The following is a 21,909-nucleotide window of genomic DNA, read 5'->3' on the forward strand; positions in this document are numbered from 1 at the left end:
GAGCGTTCCATGGATTTTTTTTTTCTTTTCTCTGCCACAGGAGATATTGGAACACCTGAAGCAATGGCCCCCATCATTGTGGTTGCCCCAGGCAATAGGAGTGTGGTAGCTGGATCCAGTGAGACCACCTTGGAGTGCATTGCCAGTGCCAGGTACAGTCATGTTCTAGATGTGGCCACCTCAGTTGAACGTCCCTCATCTGAAAACCTGAAACTTGAAATGCTCCAAAGTCTGAACTTTTAGAGAATTAACATAGTGTCACACAGGAAAGATTTTACCCCTGACCTCATGGTCACAGTGAAAACACAGGTGCATTAAAAATATTGCTCAGCGACTCCTTCAGGCTATGTATATAAAATGTAGATGAACCTTAAATGAATTTCATCTTTAGATGTGAGTCCTGTTCTCAAGGTATCTTATTATATATGTGCAAATATTCCAAAACAAAAAAATCTGAAATACTGTGGTCCCCAGCATTTTGGCTAAGGGTTGCTGGACCTGTACTAACGAATAAATAGTCCCAGGGAGGAGCCCTCAGCAGGAAGAGTGACACATGAGCTCTTCTCTTCCAGCAGCAGCAGCTTACTTGTTTTCCTGTGCACCATGCTGCACCACTCCCCAAGCTTCCTCCTTCATTAGGCAATGCCTTTCACTTTACCTGTAGGTGATGGTTAAGGGCACCTAATCTGTGGCACTAGCTAGGGAGGAGAAAGGAACAAGGCTCTTGGTAGCCAAGGAAAAAGGTCAATCCTTCTCCCACTCTGTAGTCCTAAGTGTTCTCTGCTTGCTTCTGGTTACCCCAGAATGGAGTTCAAATGATCACACCTCCTGCATAGCTATAGTGTCCGCTAGTAGTATTTGTTTTAAACATTCTTTTTATGAGCAAATGGAATCATTAACACTTATGGTCCATTGCTGCTGCAATTAGCTATCCTTGCTCAATAGCCCTTGAGCAGAATATGTTGGTGGTACTTGCCATGAGAGAGTAGAGCTGTATCTGGATTGATTTTTAAATGTCCATTGTTCAACCCACCGTGGTTCCTGTTAGAATTAGCTTTGTCAAGCTGGTGCTGAATGCCTGAAATTATTATTATCGCCATCTACATGATTCACAATCATTGTCATCAACGCCCTTGCTCTTGCAGACCTGTGGAAGAGCTGACTGTGCACTGGAAGAGAAATGGTGTGAGACTGACCAGCGGGCTCCACAGCTTCGGGAGACGCCTCACCATCTCCAACCCAACCTCCGCAGACACAGGGCTATATGTCTGTGAGGCGACACTACAGGGGAGTGCTTTTGAGCCAGCCAGGGCCAAGGCCTTCCTTTCCATCATAGGTAAATACTCAAACAAGAAAAAGACACTGTCAGCATCCTCAGATAGCATCCCAACCGCAACGCTTTTGGGCCACACAACAGCAATCCTGTATCTTACCACTTTATGGTTAAGGTTATCTTCCTTTTCTTTGTTTCTAAGAATGTGAATTCATTAAATCCAAAGTGAGTTTATTCCTAGTATTTCCAGGAACGTGTCTAATCCTGAAGCATGGGAAGGAGGCAAAGTTCATCATGGAAATTGCCTGCCTAGTCAGCCCGTTCTGCCCCTGGCTTCTCCCTAACTGTTACAGTCTGTGTTACAGTCTATGTTCAATTTCTGTTACAATCTATGTTTCTGGCTGTTACAGTCTATGTTCAGTTGTTTTATTATTGTCACTTAAGTTTTGACCCAGAAGAAAGCTAAAACTATTTGATGTTGCTTTTGGTTAAATTGAAAAGTGAGAAAAGAGCTGCAACCTAAAAATGGGCTAAGTATTTACCCAGGAACAGGAACAGGACATAAGATTGAGCATATGTAAGTTGCCTCATTCTGAATGCTGGAAAATAACGGTGATCAGAAAGCATGCTTTTGTCCAGTAGCTGAGGAAATCTTAAGTTTTTATCAAATTATGTAAAGATTATACTAAATTGGGAATCAAGTGCCTTCATTTCTTTCATTCCTCCAGTTCCAGTCATAATCATGTGTTTATTCCTGAGTTGCTGTGATTAGAGTCCTGGTGACCCATCCTTCTCCATGCTGGCCACTGCTGATCAAACTGCCTCATAGGTCCACTCCAGCAGAATTCCTGCTGTATCTCCCTTCCCAAAGGAAATGGAACTGAGAACAGATCCACTTGGATCCAACAGATTCAATTGGAGAAAGATCCAATAAGAAATTCTTCCGAGAGCAGTAGTTCTTCCAATAATGCATTTTGCAGTTTGTCACTCTGCAAAACTAGAAAAAGTAAAAACTTGTACTTTCCTATGAAATTAGCAAGAGCATCAAGGGGTTCTCCATAAAAGCCAGTTGCCTTAAGCATTCTCACATTCCCATAGATCTTTAGGAGGTGGCTTTGTGTCCCCTGTGTGACTATGCTAAGGATAATGTCACACAAGCCTATCAGCCCCTCTAAAAGATAGGCAAGAATGGAGAAAGTGGCTGAGAAACTGCTTGGTATCAGATGTGGGGCCTGAAATGCTCCTGTTACTGCCTCCTCCCTTCTTGCTGCACTTTGGCTGTAGATATAAATGCCACATCCCATTCTTTGCAGAGACTTTTCATCAAGGTTGATGTACAACTATATGAACATGGTGCATTATAGATTGAACCAAAATTAAAATTTGTGATGTGTAAATCTCTAGTAGACTGTATTGTGTTAAAACATTTTAAGGTAACTTAAACAAGAGAGGAAATGTATCTCCCTATAAACTAAAATATTTGTTTCCATCATAATTCCTTTCTCAAGTATTTAAATCTATCATATGAACCTTGATCTTGTGTTTATTTCAGAATTCCAAAGCAGACTGTTTCTGTGTTCTGCAGTTTTCATCTCTGTTTTTTTTCTTTTTAAAGGCACACAAACACACTTTACTTCTTATGATGTTGATTTAAGTCCCCTTTTATTCATAAGAATCTTCTGTGACAGGTGAAATTTTGTGGTCAGATCACACTGGAAAAGCCCTGAAGAGAGTGTCTCTGTCAATTCTGGGGATCTGAGTGAGATTATCACTCTGAGCCCAGACTCCACAAAAGGATCCTCCGGAAACAGGGCAATTTCACAAGGCTGTCACTGGCGGAACTGGGAAAAGAGCTATCAATGTGAACATGCAGATGAAAGAAAACAAAAACAAATTGGTTTCCAGTTACTTTTATTTCACATTGATGAGACAAGACAGGCTGGCTGTGGCTGTTTATTCTACCTGTCACCTTTTCTACAATATTGCTCAATTCCTGAGGTTTGAACGGGAGCCCCACGCTGTGATCCAGGAAGTGTGATGCCCACTCCTCGGGGTCAGTAGCTCCAGGGCCTGGCGTCTCTGTCCCCATCACCTCACTGTACTCAGCTGTGCTTCTGTCTCTCACAGACCTCCTCCTGACCAGCTCCTCTAGCCTCTTCATGTGGCACACTGCTCTGTTCTCTGGATGCGACAAGACAGTGGCACATGTCCCCTGGCCTCCCTGCTTCAGAGCACAACTCCTTCCTGTGTCACCTGTACCTCCTTCCTGGAGGTGTCCTCCAGCCCCTGGAACCAACTTTGGCAACCACGACAGATAGGAAGTGCAGAGAATCCACATCCCAGGAGCAGCCCTTGGCCAGTATCTGATGGGAGCTGGCAAGGACACACCCAGGCTCCCCACTTCTCATTGGTGGGGATGTGTTCTGCAGTGGTTCCCAAGTTATCCTGAAGGGTACTGTACCAGTCACCCACAGTGGAGATGCTTGGTAACAGGCTTTTTGAAGTGACTTCCCTGCCTTGAGGTGCTGCCACCACTCTCCCCCATGCAGCTGGCATTCAGCCCTGCCAGAGCTTCCTCTGGGGGACCAGCCAGAGCCAAATCAAGTGTACAGCAGTGCCTGGAAGGCTGCTCTTCTGCCCTGGATCACCTCAGCTGTTAAAGAGGAGTAGGGCTTTGCCCCTCAAGACCCTCTCAGACATCACCTCTGCTGATACTCTCTCTCAGTTGTGCACTATAGCATTTGGAACATGCCAGAGGGGTGCATAGCATAATGTCTAATAGTGTGGATTCTGGCATCAACTTTTGACTTTACCAATAACTGACCTAAATAAGTGTCTTTGCTGTTGCCCTCAGTTTCCACATCCCTAACCTGGAGATGTGGATAAGGCCATCAGTTTTCATGGTGAAAGTTAGTGGCTCAGTGTTGCCACAGAAGCATAAGATGGCAGCTCCATTTGCTGTTGGCCTAACTCTGTTATAACACGTCACGTGTACTAGTTACTTACCTTCACCAGTTTATATATGCACACTTCTCACACTTCTTATCTCTGAAGTCAGGAGGTGCCTCACTGACATGGAAGCCTTGCTTCTTTCTGGAGATAAATGAACCAATGATTCCTCCAACTAGCTACAGCCTCCTAAATTCCGGGGCAGAGCATGTACACCTTCCCATCCAGACCAACAGACTTCACATCTGCTCATCACACCAAAGTAGTGGCTTTCATCCCCTTGTCTGCCCCATGAGTGTGCATTCCTTGGCACACAAGCTCTTTCACCCCCACCCAAAAACCCAGGAGGGTGACAGAGACTGACACAAAGAGCTATCTCTGTCTCACATCCATTCTGATTTTTATACACAAATCATGCAGAAATTTAAATCCCTTAACTGTTATTAAATGAACAGACTATTGGTAGTATGACTCAGTTGATACCAGTATCATAGTTGTAAAGTTATTCTGTAGCATTACTCTGCAGTCTTCTGGTGATGAAACTCTTTTATTAAATGTTCATATCCCTATATAAATTCCTTCCCACTTGCCTGCCTGACTTCCCACTTCAAAATTTCTCTGCCCTCCCTTTGGCTTCCCCAGGTGGGAAAGTTTCCACTTTTCCCTTAAGGGCTCATGAGAGTAGACCAGGCCCACTGAGATGGTGTAAGACAGTCTCCCAATTGATCATTTTTTGTGTTGGTAATCTTACTCCCATCTACAGAGCTCCTCTTGCCACATAGTGCATGCTCTCAGGTTCTGGAGACTCAAGTGGGGAGTGGACACCACAGTGGACAGAGCCACCTGATTATGGACAGTGATGGTGGCCAAGGACATGCCACAGGACCTCTGCTCCCTGGAGGGAAGGGAAGGCAGAACAGGGGAGTAAGTGCTTTTGGATCTTGCAGTGATCCTTGTTCAGGACAAGTCCTGAAACTTGGAAGCTGCAACCTAGCACTGAGGACCATAAAGCATGATGAATCTTTGGTTTCCACCAAGGCTGCTTCCTGTGTGCTGAAACCCACACTCTTCCCCAGCATTGGGGTGAGTAAGGGACTTGATAGTGGTCCATAGTCTTAGGCTTCCTACAGATCATCCCTACTCTAGTTCTGAGATTATGGGGCTGGCAGTTTGTGCCCCTCCAGGAGGACAGCTGGCCCATGCTGGCTTTGTCTCAACTCTGATTTAACACAGGACATGAGAACCTTTACCTGATATCTTCATACTGTTTCAAAAGAGATAAAAGTGTCCCTTTCAATCCCATTTGATTGACTATAGTTGTGACCAAATTTTTGAAGTCCAGTGTAGGACTGTGTTAGCAGCATACTGCCCTCAAAAGAGGGCTGGTGATTCTCTAAAACACATGCTCACCCTCTTGCCCTCTGAAGATTAAGTCTGTGCTGAAGATGACTTGTTCACAGTAGACCTTTCCTACAGTTTAGCTCACAGTCCTCATGGCTGATGAGCCTGGTATTTTCCCCACTTTTCCTCCTCCTAACAGACCTTGTAAACTGTAGCTAGGGATGTAGAAAACTTCCAGAGCACCTGGGCAAGCTGTGAGATTGGGGTGTATGGTGTATGATGGGGAAAGGACTACGAAGAGCAGATGCCTCAGGGCCTGAAGGACCAGTGGCAGCCCCATACCCACTCTGCTTGCTGGCTAGATCACCTGGCAGGAACAGGTGAGAGTGTCTATGCTGAACCAAAGTACTCTACCCTGTAAGCTATGCAGGTGAGCTCTGCAAGGACCTGGTAGGCTGTCCTTCCCAACCAGGTGCTACAGAGTGAGGAGGGGGAATTCCTGCCTGGGAGGGCCTGGTCCACCATGTCCACATGGGGATTGGCTGGGGTGGGGTGACTGTGATCAGGGAGGAGTGTCCTCAGCCAGGCCTAGAAATTCCAAATGCATGTCCCAGCCCCAAAGTCACTAAGTAAACTCCTTGCCTGTGGCCCCAGCTGAATTATTTGGAGAAGCTGGGGGCATAATCACTCCCTGGGGAAAGGTGCTACAGTACTAGAGGTGGTGAACACATATACATACATATTATGTTATCAAGTATAACTCACTTTTGATGAAATCTGAAAGGAATCATGCTGATTGAAAAAAGTCTCTTCCAAAGGTGGCGTACTATACTGCTACTGGGTTGGCTCGGGAATCAGAAATATTCCAGGTCCTTCTTGCCACGAACAAACAATAGAATGAGACAAGCCAACAATGGTGCCAAAAGTTTATTTGAAAAGTGTTGGGTAAAGGGATATGGGAAGAACTGCCTCTGCAGAGCAAACTTGGGCAGAACAAGAGAAAAAAGAAGATAAAAGTATACACTGTGTCTGGGAAAGGCAGCAGGGGCTATTGTGGAAAGGCAGGATGGCAGGCTCCCCCTGGCATTTCATATTTGTTGTGCCTTCCACAGCTTGTGGGAGCCTGCAAGAAGTTCCACATATAAGGTCTTGAGAATTATTTGGCACTGTTCTGGGATCTTGTAATTGTCAGGCCCCACTCATGTCCCCAGCCAGCTTTGCCATGACCTATCTCCTACATTAGTATCGCCATTTATATAACATTCTCCAAATGGCAGAAGTATAGAGAACAGGCCAGTTGTTGCCAGGAACTGGAGTTTGGGGTGGGCAAAATTCTTGTGATAGTGGCCCATTCTGCATCTTGACATGGTGTGGACTCACAGACCTATATTTGCAATAACAGTACATAGCATTGAAAATGTGTGTGTGAGTGCATGTGTACACACACACACACACACACACACACACACACACACACAGAAGCAAAACTGGAGAGATCTGGTTAAAGTGGGTTGACTGCATCCAATCCATGTCAGTATCCTGGTTGTGATATTGCACTGTAGTTTCACAAGGTGTTACCATGGACAAAGGGAGGAAAGCATACATGGGTCTTCTCTATTATTTCTTCAACTCCGTGGCACTCGGCAATCCCCTAAAAAATAAAATATTTGACTAAGAAATAAAAGCCATAATTAATCATAAGCAAATGTTGATGTTTAACTTAAGTTTTACCCCTTTCCCCTTATAGCCCTTTAACCAGGTCATAATAGTTGATATTGACTGTAGCATTCATTAATGAATATGGGGCATGACCTGCTCACAAGGCTCTGACAGGAAGCAGTCACTGCATGTTAGGATATAAATAACCTTGCCATCATTACTATTGATTAAAGAGACATGACCCAGTAGGAATGTTTGTGTGTGTAGAGGCCAGCTTGGAAAAGGGGCCCACAACGTCTAAGCAGAGGATTCTGCTTCCACCTAGTGAATTCGCAGTCATATCCACAGCCAGAGTGGGTAACTCAGGCAGATTGTTTCTGCTCGAGTGGTCTGGGTAATTACAGAATTGATACCTAACTTTGCATTAGGAAACCTTCAGCCTTTTTCCTTAATCATTTCTTTGAAATGCTACGTTTTCATTTCTGTTTTCTTGTCTGGGCTCCACCCTGTTTTAATGATACAGTCAATACAGGAGGCATGCCAACCTATATTATCCACATTCAACACAATTACAATGAAAATAAGCCACTCTGGAAGACAGTCCCCAGAAATTAATTATCACACAGAAAGTGAATACAGATCCCTTTTGTTATCGTGATAATGAAATCACTACCACCTTAATACTCTTGAATTCAACAATGCCTCTGTTGAATTTCTGCTGAGTAAACTGAGAAAAATATTGCAATTTACTCTCTAAGGAAATTCATTGTTTAATACAATGACTATGTTTTGTTGCACAGGCTAGTGGAGAGCCTAGAGATATATGAGTAACTAAGAGTTTCCTTTGCTCTTAAAGATGGATAAGAGCCTTCCTCTTTTTTTCTCTTTGCTGTTATTTTGCATTCCATTGCAGTATTAAATCTACATTTTGGAGAACTGCTAAGATTTTAAAAAATATGTTAAAAGACAGCACTCCTCCCAGATACAGGCTTAGTGCCTTGCTGTGGCACTTCATTTGACATGCTTCGTGAGTTGGTGTTGAGTTTAGATACTGAAGCAAACTAGCCTATAAAATACTGTGCTGTAAATATAAACCTTTATGAACCTCTTGGGATGGTCCTTCTAAAATGTGAATTAAGATATTCTATGATTCAAGCCCATAAACGGAGAAGTAGCCATCACCCTAAGTACTAATTTGCTTTCTGAAACCTAAGAATATAAATTGCCTTTTGCCACTGGTGGCTGAATTCTGGTTGGTGTGTGTGATAGTCACTAATGATAAAGTTTTTAGAAATCGTTTTTAAAAGGATCTCAAACTACATTGGGCTATTGTGGCCTTTTACGCATCATTCTTTTACTTAGGGACTATTGTTTGCTTGTTTGTTTCTTTTTTAAAGAGCCACCGTATTTTACTGCTGAGCCTGAGAGTCGGATTCTAGGTGAAGTGGAAGAGACAGTGGAAATCGCATGTCGAGCCATGGGTGAGTGGCTGGACTGGAGTCTGTTGTGGAGGAAAGACTATGACAGTGTTATCCTTCTAGGGAGTCAGTGAGTTCATCACAGGGTGGGAGCCAACTGGGGATATGGAAGAACTCAGTACCAGGCCAACCTTGGGGAAGCTCTAGACCTGGTGGAGCTCTTACTGCCTTACCTGTAACACTGGGTACTGAGATTTGGCATTTTTTCGGGACCTTGTACTTGGGAGGCAGGTGGCAGAACCACTGGGCTAAATCCCCGACCCTGGGTACTGAGATTTACCTTCTCCCCACCTGCTCCATCCAAACAGAGGGGACACAGCATGGCCTGGACCTCCCCTCTAGGTGCCTGGGTTCTAAGGGTGTAACCCCTGGACTCGTCCCCGCAGGGACCTTGTGATGAGCACTTGGGCCCAGTAAACATAGGAGATTGTTCTACACTTTAAAAAATAAGACATTTCCTATTTTTCTGCTTTCTCAGCTTTGTGCTGACTTTCGTTGGTTCTTCATGTAATTCCCTCTCCCTCCCCTGCCTTGGCTGCTAGCTCCCTGCCCAGGTCAGGCAGCACAGGGCATCCCACAACTCCTCAGGGAGATGAGCTCCTCAAGGCAATTTCATTGACAAAACCTGTGTTTAGATTCTGGCACCTGCTGAGAAGTGAAAGGGTCTTTTCCTGATTGTGTAGACCTGGCATCTAAAGGGTGTTTTTTTTTTTTTTTGCCCTCAAGAGCTGTAGGGTAAGGGTTCTACCTGTTGTGTAAACCTTTGAAACAGTTCCCCGAGGAAGACATCATCTCATTGTACACATGAGAAACTCAAGCCAGACAGCACGGGTAAGCAGTGTGCTCAGAGCCGTGAAGATGGAAGGAGATAGTGCTTGTAAAATCACCACCCAATTCCTGGCATGTAGAAGTTGCTCATTAAATGCTGGGGTCATGCAGTAATAGAGACAGGATCCAAACCCCAGTTTGTCAGCTCCTCCAGGGAGCTGAGGCCTGGGGCTCAGAGCAGACACCGTGCTTGGTTGGCACAACTATGTGCATGTTGTCTTTCACTTCTGAAAGTGAGTGCTGCATCTCACTGAGCAGTGTATGTGGCAGTAGCACCTGTGGTTTGTGTAGCGCTGCTCCTGCCCAAAGGACCTGTTTCCTTCATCCTTCTGGCCCCAGCTCCAATCAGTTCACGATGACCACCTTCTGCAAGTCTGCTGTGTTCTTGTTATTCTCCATTCTGGCTCTACCCACACAATTGCAGGGGAGGAGAAGGAAAAGGCAGGACAAGAGCATTCTGAATTCCAAGTGGACATACTTTCCTCACTGTGGTTGCTTTGTTCTTTCTTGTATAAACACCAGTTTCTTAAGGACAGCTCTGTGAATACGAAGCTATAAAATATTTACAGTACTTATATTTCAAAAATGAGCATAGACCCTACTAGGGAGATACTATTTCTCTTTATAGCATTGAATTGCCCCCAAGTAAAAATACTCCTAGTTCCCCATGTACTAACAATTATTTTTCAATAAATGACAATCTTAAACTCTCCCTTTGACAAGAGAAAGTTCTTTATCGCATGATTTCTACAGGGCAAACTGTTCGTTAAACATAGGCTTATAAATATATACCAAGCAGGTATTTCAACATTGCTTTGCCATCATATAATTTACTGCTTTCTGTTAATTTTGTCAGTGAAACTCTAGCAGCACATGGAGTGGGGATTCTTTATGAAAGCTACATCATGTAATTGCCATTATGAGATTTTACATGAATTGGTTATGCTTTTACCTTGAAATTGATTTTTTTTAAGTTTCCTGATATAATGAAAGGTGACAGGAAACATAATTAAGGCAAAGAATAGAATCTGAGAACACATTATCTTGAAATATCCATGATATTAACTGTATTTATTAAAGTGGACGTATTGCCCCTGCCTATATAGCCTCCTGAATCAAGGAATTCGGCTGTGCTTGCCACTAAATCATAGCAAGATATGCTTTTATTGCAATCTAATTTATATTTAGAGAAATCAAGGAACAGAAGAACCATCTGAGATCTAGAACTAAGTCTAAGTATTTCCTTACTTCCCTATGTCTGCTGTATTTCTGGGGTGCATTATCTTGTGTGGGTTGATCTGGCTCTGTGTGAGCCTTTCTACCCTATTTGGTTTATTTTTCTTGGGTAGATTTGACCTCCTGGACTTGAGGAAGGGTCAGGGAGAAGTTCCAGGGAAGAAGCCTTCCTCATTGCTTGTTGCCCAGCCGTGTGGAGAAGGTACCAGGAGAAGAGCTTAGTGTCTCCAGCCCAGAGCTTCCCTATATAACATAACAGCATTCACTCATCAGCACCTCTGTTGTATGTCCCCACCTCAGGTGTGTAGAGGACAAGCCACAGAGATCCTCACTCTCTTAGGCTGAGAACAATCTCATTTATTTACAACCCAGGTTCTGTCCTTTGTGAACTTGCCCTGCTTCCACTGTCTGTCCTTCCCAGCCCCACCTTGCCTTCCTTCAGGGCTCGCTGAGCATTGACTCAAGGCTGTATTTCTGTCTGTAATACCACTGCCGTGAAGAAGGGACAAGCAGGAGTGGTGCTTTGTGCTGAGCCTTTCTGGCCCTCTCATCCTCCTAATCTAACCCTTAACCATGTTCCTGGATCACTAGGCTCTTGGAATGTCAGAACAGAGTCATGCTGCAGCCCCTCCTTGCCATCTGCCTATCTCATGTTGATCCTATGGAGCTACATCCAGAATATGACACCTTACCTATATCTACCCTTTAACCTGACACATTTCACATGCTTGCCACTCAATCTCATGACGTGCTCTCCTGTTCTGTAGGCTTCCATTCCAATGAGCAACGTCAGCCCCTTGACCAGAAGATACATTACCCACTTTTTTATTGCTGGGACAAAATACCTGAAATCTAGAACTTAAAAAGAAGAGAGGTTTATTTGGCTCATGTTTTCAGAGGGTTCAGCCCACAGGCAACTGGCTCCAAGGCAGAAGTAGCATGGAAGAAGGATATGGCAGAGGAAAGCTGCTCAACTCATGGCATCCACATAGCAGAAAGAAAGAAATAAACCAGAGAAAAATATATACCCCCTAAAGGTGCTTATCTACCTTCCCCAGCTGGACCCTAGCTCCTAACAACACACTTAGTCATGAACTCATCAATGGATTAACCCACTGATGAGTATAGCACCCCCGTGGTCCAGTCATCTTCCAAACATCTGAGGGGACATTTTTATCTAATCCAGTGATTTTTAGCAGACAGTGTTTAAGAGATTGTTCCCACTTTGATTATGGTTGCTTGTGTCAATGAGTTCTATCCATCAAACACTCACTGTGTGCCGAGCAAGAACTTTATATATAAATGCATATCATCTTCAAGCGAGGTCACAGTGATCATTTCCTTTCCTGTATATGAGGGAACAGAGGCAAAAGCAGGTGAAGTATTCTGCCCAAGAGGGTACAGCCAAAGAGGAGCAGACCTAGGCAGTGACCTTTGTCCTGCCCCCTGTGCCAGTGGCCCTATAGGGGCAGAGTTGAGACCTTCATCTCCATCCCAGTCTTGAGGCCAGTCACAGTCGAGAGTCTTTCCAAAAAGGAGCATAAATGTGTGTTGGTTTGGGCCAAAACTAGAAGGGTCTAAGGTCTGGACATCCAAAGATCACGCCCACTCTCCTCTGTTTTTTCTGTCCTCTTTTCTCCTTTCTCTTCTCTCTGCCCTCTCTTTCTCCCTCTCTCTCAGGGTCTTCACACTGAGCTACATCCCCAGCTGTTTTCTTATTTTGAGACGGGGTCTTCATTTAAGTTGCCCAGGCTGGACTGAAATTTATAATCCTGCCTCCTCAGTCTCCCAGTCTTCTAGGATTTCAGATGTACACTACCATGCCTAGCCCTCTCTTCTCAATGCCTCTCAGTGTCAGTTTCTTCACATAAGATGAGAAAAATAACCCCTTATAGGTAGTTGAAAGGGCAAATAGACGAAAAAATGCCTACGAAGTCATTTTAGTTAGTTTTGCTTCAGCCCTCATATTAGGCACTATTGGAATTCTTTTAAATGCATCTTTACTTCCACTTCTATCCAGGGGTCCCACTCCCCACCCTCCAGTGGTACAAGGATGCTGTCTCCATCAACAAGCTCCAGAACCCTCGGTACCAAGTGACGCCCAGTGGGGGCCTGCGCATCCAGAAGCTGCGTCCAGAGGACTCTGGAATCTTCCAGTGCTTTGCCAGTAATGAAGGAGGGGAGGTCCAGACCCACACCTACCTAGATGTCACCAGTGAGTACCACCCATCCGCAAAGCCAGACAGCCCAGACAGACCTTCCCACATTATGCCCTGTGTGATACAGAACAGTAGCCCTGACATGAGTGGACAGGGCAGTGTGGCCAGAGGTGAGCCACTGGGAAGGGCCACCCTGCAGGTTCCACTTTGGGCCCCCTAGGAACCCTGCAAAAGCCCACAAGCATCAAGCGTATACTGGTGCTTCCCAGTGCCCAGATTCCCCTCCTGTGGTTCCCTACCTTCCAGCACTGTGCCTCCCTCTTTCTGAAAGGGAGCAGAAAATCGTCCCCAATTTTTCTGTACAGAGTCAGAAAGACAGCAGAGTGAACAGCTCACTCCTAATCTTTTTCTTTTGACTTTTCCCCATTTTTATATCTATTCTCTATTTTAGTTTTATTGAACAATTATAGTTTCTTTTATTATCCCATTAACAGAAATATCTTGGCACTCTATCTTTGAAAAATAAAATAAAGGTAAAGGTTTTCACTGTATTCTGTGGGTTTTCTTTTTAATCTCCCACAGTCGTAATATTGTTCTTCTAAAATGAGGTAGAATTTAGTGATTATAGAATTATACCTTTCATGTTTGCCCTTTTGGAAGCAAAGTGCTGACGTGCTCGGGTGTGAGAGCCACTGAGAAGGCAAATCAATAGCAGTGTGCATGGCCAGTGGCTATTACCAGGCAGGGCATGGGAGAGACTGGGAGAGTTTCCAAAGATCCACACATCTATTATGGAAGCCCAGGGTAACTTCCCTGACCTTTGCCCAGGGGTCAAATTTCTCCTCTCATTTGGACCATAGAAAACTAATATTGCTAAAATAGGATGCTTACGCAGAAACTGAGTTTTGGTCCACAAGAATGATTTAAAGCCTGCTGTGCAACTGGTTAGGATGTTCAGGGGTAGGTTTGGCCAGGTGTTTTTTCATAGAAGGTCTTATGGTAAATATTTAAACTTTGAGGCCCAAATTCTCTCACAGCGATTCAGCCTCACTTATGGGGAGTGTGGCACTACCATAGACAATGTAGGGGCAAATGGGAGCAACTGTGTTCCAATAAAACTTTTGCAAGAAAATAGGGAAGAGCCTAAACTTGGCCCACAGGTAATAGTTTGCAAACCCCACTTAGTGAAAAGCCTTGGAACTGGAGGATGAGGTGGCTCACAGCGCTCCCCTAATTTCTCTCAATCTCAGTTTCCTCATCTGTTCACCTGGACCCAACCTCCCCTTGCTTACAGGGTTCTGAGTGTCAGACTGGAAAATTAAAGGCAAGTGTTCCTTTAACTAGTCATCATGATAATGACACTTCATTATCTGGTTTCTAAATATAGGGTTTTGTTTTGTTTTGTTTTTTGCATAGGGGATTTTTTTCCCCAAATTAAGCTATCCTTAATGAAAGGAAAATGTTAAAAACAACAACAAAAACTACTGAATCATTCATGCAGCCAGCAGTTACTGAGCATCTGATTAGACTTTAGGGAGTTGGGAGGAGTACCTGTGCTCCAGGACAAAAGGTGATTGGGAGAGGAGAAAGACAGAAAGGAGAAGAGAGCCTGGCCAGGGGTGGGTATTGTGAGGACAGATGAGCCACCAAGTGGTAGGCAGAAGGGTCTCCAAGGTAACATTGAGATGAGACCCTAAGTAAGCAGGAGCCACCCTGGAGATCTTGGGACATGCTTGTCTCAAAGCAAGTGGGGACTACAGGAGCCCTGGAAGGAATAAGCCAGCCCTCACCTGTGAACCTTTACCTGTGTGCAGGTGAGGGGTGGCAGGTGGCAGGAGCAGAGCAGGAGACAGGTAGAGAATAGACAGAGTTGGAGAGCTGGGAATAACCAGAGGTGCTGCTCTCCGTGCAGGTGAAGTCCCTGGGGTGTTCATAGCTACTGACCCCTGTGGGCCATTAGGTCTGTGAGACAGGAGCAGAGGCACCACGACCTGCAAGGAGTCCCCGTGTCATCCAGGCGAGACTCAACGTTCACACCTGTGGCAGGGAAAAAGGCTTCAGGGTGGGCTGGTAGGAGGGGCCCCAATACTGTTGCTGCCAGGATCCACACTAGGAGGAGAAAGTGGTGGCTGCTTCACCCTGGTCTCTTGGGTCCTGCCCATTTCCCTCCAGGGACCATCATACACAGTTTAAGCACAGGGATCCCCTGCTAGTCTGGGTTACCAGTACAGTTGTTGCCAGAGGACAGTCAGGTGTATCCTTGCCCAAACTAGCCTGCCCACATCCTTCCCTGAGCCAGGGCTGGTGGCCCTTGCAGCCCCATGAGTGGGAGACACCCTGACACCTGGGGAGGTGGACCCTTACTGAGGTCCTTGTAACCCAATGATCTCAACTGCCAGAACAGATCCTAGGAAGCATGAATGTGTCATCTTGTGTTGGATATTTTATATTCAAAAAATAGCTTTTGCTTTTAGTTAGAAAACAGAGGCAGTTTGGTTTCTCTGAATAAATGCCTCTCCTCTCATTAGCATTCATTAAAACTGTTCCTCCTGGGCCGTGCTCTTGGCAGCTGTGAGCCCCCTTTCTGTTCAGGTTGTAACCCTAAAAAGGTAATTCCTCCCTGTGCAACAGGGAGTTATAGTTACTCCTTAAAGGTTTTCCTTTTACTTCTCTTATCTGTCTGTGCAGTCGGTTCTGAGAAGTCAGTCTGGTACTTTCCAGCAGGCTTTCTCTTGGGTCCTGCCCGCTTAAGGACGGTGCACTGAGCATTCACTACCTAATTCCTCTCCACAGATGTTGCCCCAACGTTTACCGAGCTTCCAGCTGACACCACAGTGACTGATGGGATGACAGCTGTCCTACGGTGTGAGGTGTCTGGGGCTCCCAAGCCTGCCATCACATGGAAGAGAGGCAGGTGGCTTTGACTTTCCAAACCTGCACAACCCATGTAGAAAATAACGTGTCAGGGCACTGTTGTGTTCAGCTCTTCACACTCATTTGTCCAGTCATCCATTAAGTAAAGATTAACCATTCACCATTCTCTGAATACCCCTGCCAGGTACCAGGGCATAAGGACAGACAAGACCCCAGCCTTCTAGAAGAGGAAGCAGACAGTAAAAGATAATAAGAACTGTGCAAATGTCGCCCTCCTTTACCTAAGTCCTTATAAAGGGCCCTCAGCTCCCTGTGGGCCCTTAAAGTATGAAGTATTGGATTTCAACTTAATTAGGAAGCATGTCTTTTTTCTCCCTCTCTCTTTTCTGTTAGCATAGCATCATTTTATATCCTCCTCATTTCAGTCTGGCAGACTTAGTTACAACTGTTTCCAGGCCCTGTGAAGAATAGTGTCAATGGCACAGGCTGGCTCTGTGGTCCCCATAACCCATTTTACAAGTCAGGTACATGGGCAGAGCCCATCTGGAACAAGGCTGTACTGAATTGTGTTGATTCACATAGCTTGAGCAATCAGGCTTAGAAAGTTGATCTGGGGGAAACTTCAGAAGTCACATCCAGTCCACACTGCCAGAAAGCTGCATGGTGGCTTTTCCACCTCAGGGTATAGTTCTGCTATTGTCAGAACTAACTGGGAAAGACCTGCTGCTTTTTATGTGTGTGTATGGTTTTTATGGGAGGGGGGTTGTTTTTGTTACAAGGGGTTGGACCTGGGGCCTTCATGCTGTCACTGTAAGCTATGTCTCCAATATTTTTTCATTTTTACTTTGAGACAAACTGACTAACTTGCCCATGCTGGGCTTGAGTTTGAGATCCCCCTACCTCAGGCACCCAGAGTACTGGATTACAGTGTACACTACTATGCTCTGTTTGCTTCTTTTATTTTATATGTTTCTTTTCTTTTTCTTGAACTATAATATCATAGCTTTATATAGAAAAATTTCAAATGCACGTAAATACACAGAAACATAAAAACTACTCACCCAAGAAAATGATCCTATACACAGATCATGTTTGTTTAACCAAGTCTCTCAATATTGGACAGTTAGGATGTTCTTGGTTTTCATTACTCTAATACTAACAAAAGTACTTTGGTTATTTTTGTACATAAAATTTTCACTTTACTCAAATTATTTCCTTAAGTTATATTCTTGGTTGTTACCCTAACCATTTCTTTCTTTTCTTTCAAGGGTTATGGCTCTAACATTCCTGTTTTCTCTACTGGTCTTCAGGAAACCACATTTTGGCCAGTGGCTCTGTCCAGATTCCTAGGTTCATGCTGCTGGAATCAGGTGGTCTGCAGATAACCCCTGTGTTCATCCAGGATGCTGGCAACTACACCTGCTATGCAGTCAACACGGAGGGGTCCCTGAACGCGTCTGCAGCACTCACCGTGTGGAGTAAGCACCACAGTCCCTGCTCACCTCCTGTTCATGTGCTCAGCATCATGCTTCCTATGCCTTGGGGATAGCAATATGCCCTTGACTTTCTCGCTTAATGAAAAGAGAATGATTGTTTTTGCAACTAATTTACAGAAATCTGTTGAGTAATTAATTTTTTAGGTTGTAAAAGAATAACTAGAAGATGTATTCAAAGATTTAATGGGAATGTTTCAGGAACGATAAAAAACTTTTTAGAAGTCAGTGGAAATATCATACTTAACCAGCTCAATAACAAAACTGATATATTGATTAACTTTATAAGGAAAGTGAACCAAAAATTAAAATCCTAAAGGAAGCATATTTTTCTATATTATCTAATGATCACAAAGACCTCTGGTTTATTTGACTATGAATGTTTCTTATATATTAAGGGCAAACTGGAAGAAAATCTTTATTGTTTCTCCAGGTATTCTCACTCTTATTTTATCCATGATACTAGTTTCTGAAATGCAGAATAAGTTGTTTTCTGGAGCATAAGGATTGGAGTACCAAATACCACCCTACTCCCTGTTAGCTGCAAGTGCCAAAGCACTTTTTCCCCTCTTCTTCATCTAAATCTATATTACTAAAAACTCATTTTTCAAAAAAGCAAAAGACAGTACTTTTCATAAGGCTATCTAACAAGGGAAAGTTTTAACTCACTTGAGTGAAAAATATGTTGAAATGTCATCCTAAAGAAAAATCATAGTGCTTCATTTCATATTTGTTTAGCATTTTCTATCATATAGCTGGTGTCCAATTTGATAAATGACCCTTTTCTAACCTATTATGTGTTATAAAAACATCAAGAGCTTAAAATAAATGAATCCAAATTTCCACAATATTGGCAAGTACTAAAAAAGAGATTTTGTTCCATTTGGTGGTTGGACTCAATTAATTCTTATTCATCATGCATCCCTAAAAATTGACCATGCATTTAAAACGTTGTGAAAAAGTGAGCTCTAAATCTCCGTAGATCACTCACCAAAAAACTTTGTAGCTCTGCTAAGATTCAAAATCATAATCATACTAGAATGATTAGTATAACACTTCAGTGGCTTACAGATTATTTTCAACCTATATTACCTGTTACCTTGTCACAGACAAGAAGAACAAGGCTCAGAAACATTTTTCTTGATGCACTGGTAGCACATACCCTCAAACCTAGCCTTATGAATGGTAGCACACTGTGCCTTGAACCTAGCCTTATGACTCCCAGGTCTGCGTTCTGTGTGTGGCACCAGGCCACCCCCACCACTCACAAAGGTGGTATAGTGTGGGGCCACACCTTGCACAGGCCATCTACAGGGAGCCTGGGGTTTTTAGCAGCAGCTGTGGAGTTGGGGGCCCTGCCCCTCATGAGCTCTGTGGTACTGGGAAAGTCTCAGTGTTCCTGAGCATCTGTTTTCATTCCTGAAGACTGGGAGTGATGATATTACAGCCTTCAGCAGATTGCTGCGGGGATTAAATAAATTAGCATAAATGAAAGCACTGTGTGAAGTCAAAGTGCTGTGAGAACATTAGAAATTGCTAAAATGGTGATTATCTTGCTGAGGAATCTGGATTTTAATCAGTCTTCTGCCCATGATCTTCCACTCTCACTTTCTTCTGTAGGAAAGGAGGGTCCTGATGACTGGGGGCGGGGGCTGATTTTGCTGGGAGCAGAAAGCTTGTTCAAAATTCCCTGAACACTTCTGAGCATTCCATCCATACTCCTTTGCCAAAATAAGAGAAAACTTGGAGGTTTTGATGTCAGATGACCAGCTCGTCAAGCCCCAGAGGACAAAGCTCTCAAATTCAGTGTCATCTGAGCTGTGACTTATGTTGTTTCAGATCGAACCTCCATTGTTCAGCCCCCTGAGGACCGTGTGGTGATTAAGGGGACCACAGCCACCCTGCGCTGCGGAGCCACTCATGACCCCCGGATTTCTCTCCGGTCAGTTCAGTCCGTTATGATACTTTGGGCCTTATTGAAACTCTGTGAGCTTATGAACTGAGTAGAGATGAGAAGAAAGAATTTGAAAACTTTTATTTCAGTGGCAGATACCTGATTACGATATCTTATAGTCATGGGCTCCATCATTAATTACAGGAATCCCATTTTCCACTCCAACTTTATATATTATTTACAGTGAGCCATGTTCAATTTCATGACTTCAGTACAGCTTTTCATGATTTTTCTGCCAAGGTTAATACACTGTCTGTAAAACATACTTGTCAGGGACTGATACCTAATGAGACAAAAATCCAGAGGGTTGGAATAGGATTTCACCAGTATTTACACAGAGCTCTACAGAACTCATGAGGGTTTTCTCTACTCCAAGGATGGTTCTGTTATGAAAGGGGAGCAAGAAGGGCCTGTATTTAGAAGAAAGGTAGCCACAGTTACCCAAGGCACCACGGGGAAAATACATATGAAAATACATAAGGAATGTGGGTCACCTAAAGATTCCTTAAAGCAATTCTGATACCCTGTCTTGGTTTGAATTTAGTCCAGAGGGTCATAAAAATCATGACACTCTAGGGAATATGTGGATACAGACAGATGACTCACAGCCATGAGCTCTGCCCCAAAGGGCAGCATTTGCAAAACAGTTTTTAATTGTCAGCATCAGTTTGAGAATAAAAGAAGAAAGAGATCCTGCCATCATAGTATTGTCACCCTCGCCTCAGCTCCAAAACATGCCCTTCATCAAAGGGATAGAATAGAGATGTCTTGCTGCATCTGGGACATTTCTGCATTGAGCAGAAGGGATCATTGTCGATGCATGCACTAAGCCAACTGCTCATGGGGGTTTGGCAAATCATGAATTTCTGTATCACCACCTGGCTCTCTGAAGGTCCCCAGGACACCAAACAGGTTTGGTTTAGTTATAAAAGTGCTGAATGGAAAACTAAATGAATAAATAGAAACTAGCATGTTAAAGATTACCTAGCAAACCCTTGAAGGCTGACTTAGAGATGATTATTATGCCTAGAAAAGAATCCATTCATTCTGAATAATGATTGGGACCATGATTTCAAAGAAGGAAGAACAAGCAGGTCTGATTTTCTGCTGCTCTGAGAGCTCAAGAAGAGTCCCTTTGGATCAGCGTGGCTTTCTTGTAGCATTTTATGTGAGATTAAATGGGAAGCCCCTTACTGAGAGGGAACTGAATTGTTCCCCTTATCTCAGGTTTTGCTGGCCCAGGAGCCCTGGGCTGTAAGTGTTAATCTGTCCATTCCCTTCTTGTGAAATATGCCTTATTCTATTTCTGGGTCATTTCAGATGAGGAGTTTGTAAATGTCTGTGTTTGTGAATATGAAGGCTTTACAGAACTGAGTATATTTGAAAATCTGATCAAATTGTTCTGGAAAAGAAAAACAGCACTTTTCATCTCATCTAGCAGTGAGTAGTGGCCCTGCTCAGGGATGTCTAAAGATCTGGCAGGCTCTTAATTGATTCTGCATTTGAAAAGAAAAATGGGCTAAAATAGCCAGAGATAAAAATTAAATAAGGGAGAAATGCAATTTTAAGGACCATCTGCCAGAAAAGTAGGATTTGAAGAATGTATGAGTATGATTTTGACGTGTTTTTTTCAGGAGATGGGTAATTCCACCTTGGGGGTCTTAAACACCATTACCCCCCCTTCAGGTGGCACTCTTGCCTTGCAAGCTTATTCCTGGTCAGATACCATTTAGTAGGTTATCGATATGCAGGTGTCATGTAGCCCTTAACTCCCAGACACACATAAAGGCTTCCACTCATCATCGTGGGCTTGTTTTAACTTCAGCACCCACTTTTGTATATTGACCAAGATATCTGCTAACTTTTCTTTTTATTTTTCTTTTTCCTGCTAAATATAATTCATATACTGTAATATTTCCCTTTTTCAGTGGCACAATTCAGTGATTATTAGTATGTTTTCAAGGTCTTAAATTGCTTTCCTTTTAACAAATGGGAAAGCCCATGACCCTGTTCCCAAGGTTCTGTGACTGAAGAACCTGTGCTTGGCCCACAGCTACATGTGGAAGAAGGACAACACAGTCATCACCCCATCTAGCAGCTCTAGAATTGTGGTGGAGAAGGACGGGTCCCTGCTCATCAGCCAGACATGGTCTGGCGATATCGGAGACTACACCTGTGAAATCATATCTGAGGGAGGGAACGATTCCAGGACGGCCCGGCTTGAAGTGATGTGAGTACTGGATGTTAGTGTTAACCATCCTCAGGTCTGCGCTGCTGCCTGCAGCTGAGTCCTTCCAATGCCAGCCACTCCACAGGCACAGGCACAGTGTCCACGAGGTATCCCAAGCAGCCAGTCAAGGCTAGCATCCCATGCCACTCAGCTATACACCCTGACAAGTTGTTAGTTTTTTTAACACTTTCAAATGTTTCATTCTTAGTGTATATAGTTTGATTAGAGGTTACTGACCCCATCAATCTCAATTGTATTTCCTGTGCAAATGCTGTATCATGATAGGCTGTTTTACCTTGCTATAGTTAAGAAATCGTGAAGCGGGGTTATGGTCACAAACCTGTAATCCTTAAACTCTGGGAGGCTGAGGCAGGAGGACTACAAGTGTGAGTCCAGTCTGGGTAACAAGGCAACTTAGTGAGACCCCAAAATGAA

The 21,909-nt window shown here is 43.9% G+C and overlaps 1 protein-coding gene across 2 annotated transcripts in view; it reads left to right on the plus strand.

Moving 5' to 3' along the window:
* The window catches only part of Sdk1 (sidekick cell adhesion molecule 1), a 551,006-nt gene that overhangs the window by 311,397 nt on the left and 217,700 nt on the right, over positions 1–21,909 (plus strand). For both annotated transcript variants that reach the window (XM_010642816.2, XM_033764800.1), the window contains 8 exons: positions 41–152; positions 1,146–1,336; positions 8,620–8,703; positions 12,785–12,979; positions 15,717–15,833; positions 17,108–17,275; positions 19,130–19,232; positions 21,298–21,474. In XM_010642816.2, the coding sequence (XP_010641118.1) occupies positions 41–152; positions 1,146–1,336; positions 8,620–8,703; positions 12,785–12,979; positions 15,717–15,833; positions 17,108–17,275; positions 19,130–19,232; positions 21,298–21,474 (1,147 nt within the window). The remainder of the gene's footprint in view (positions 1–40; positions 153–1,145; positions 1,337–8,619; positions 8,704–12,784; positions 12,980–15,716; positions 15,834–17,107; positions 17,276–19,129; positions 19,233–21,297; positions 21,475–21,909) is intronic.

The sequence above is a fragment of the Fukomys damarensis genome, unplaced genomic scaffold, assembly GCF_012274545.1.
Source record: "Fukomys damarensis isolate Sample0158 unplaced genomic scaffold, DMR_v1.0_HiC HiC_scaffold_17, whole genome shotgun sequence".
Taxonomy (NCBI): domain Eukaryota; kingdom Metazoa; phylum Chordata; class Mammalia; order Rodentia; family Bathyergidae; genus Fukomys; species Fukomys damarensis.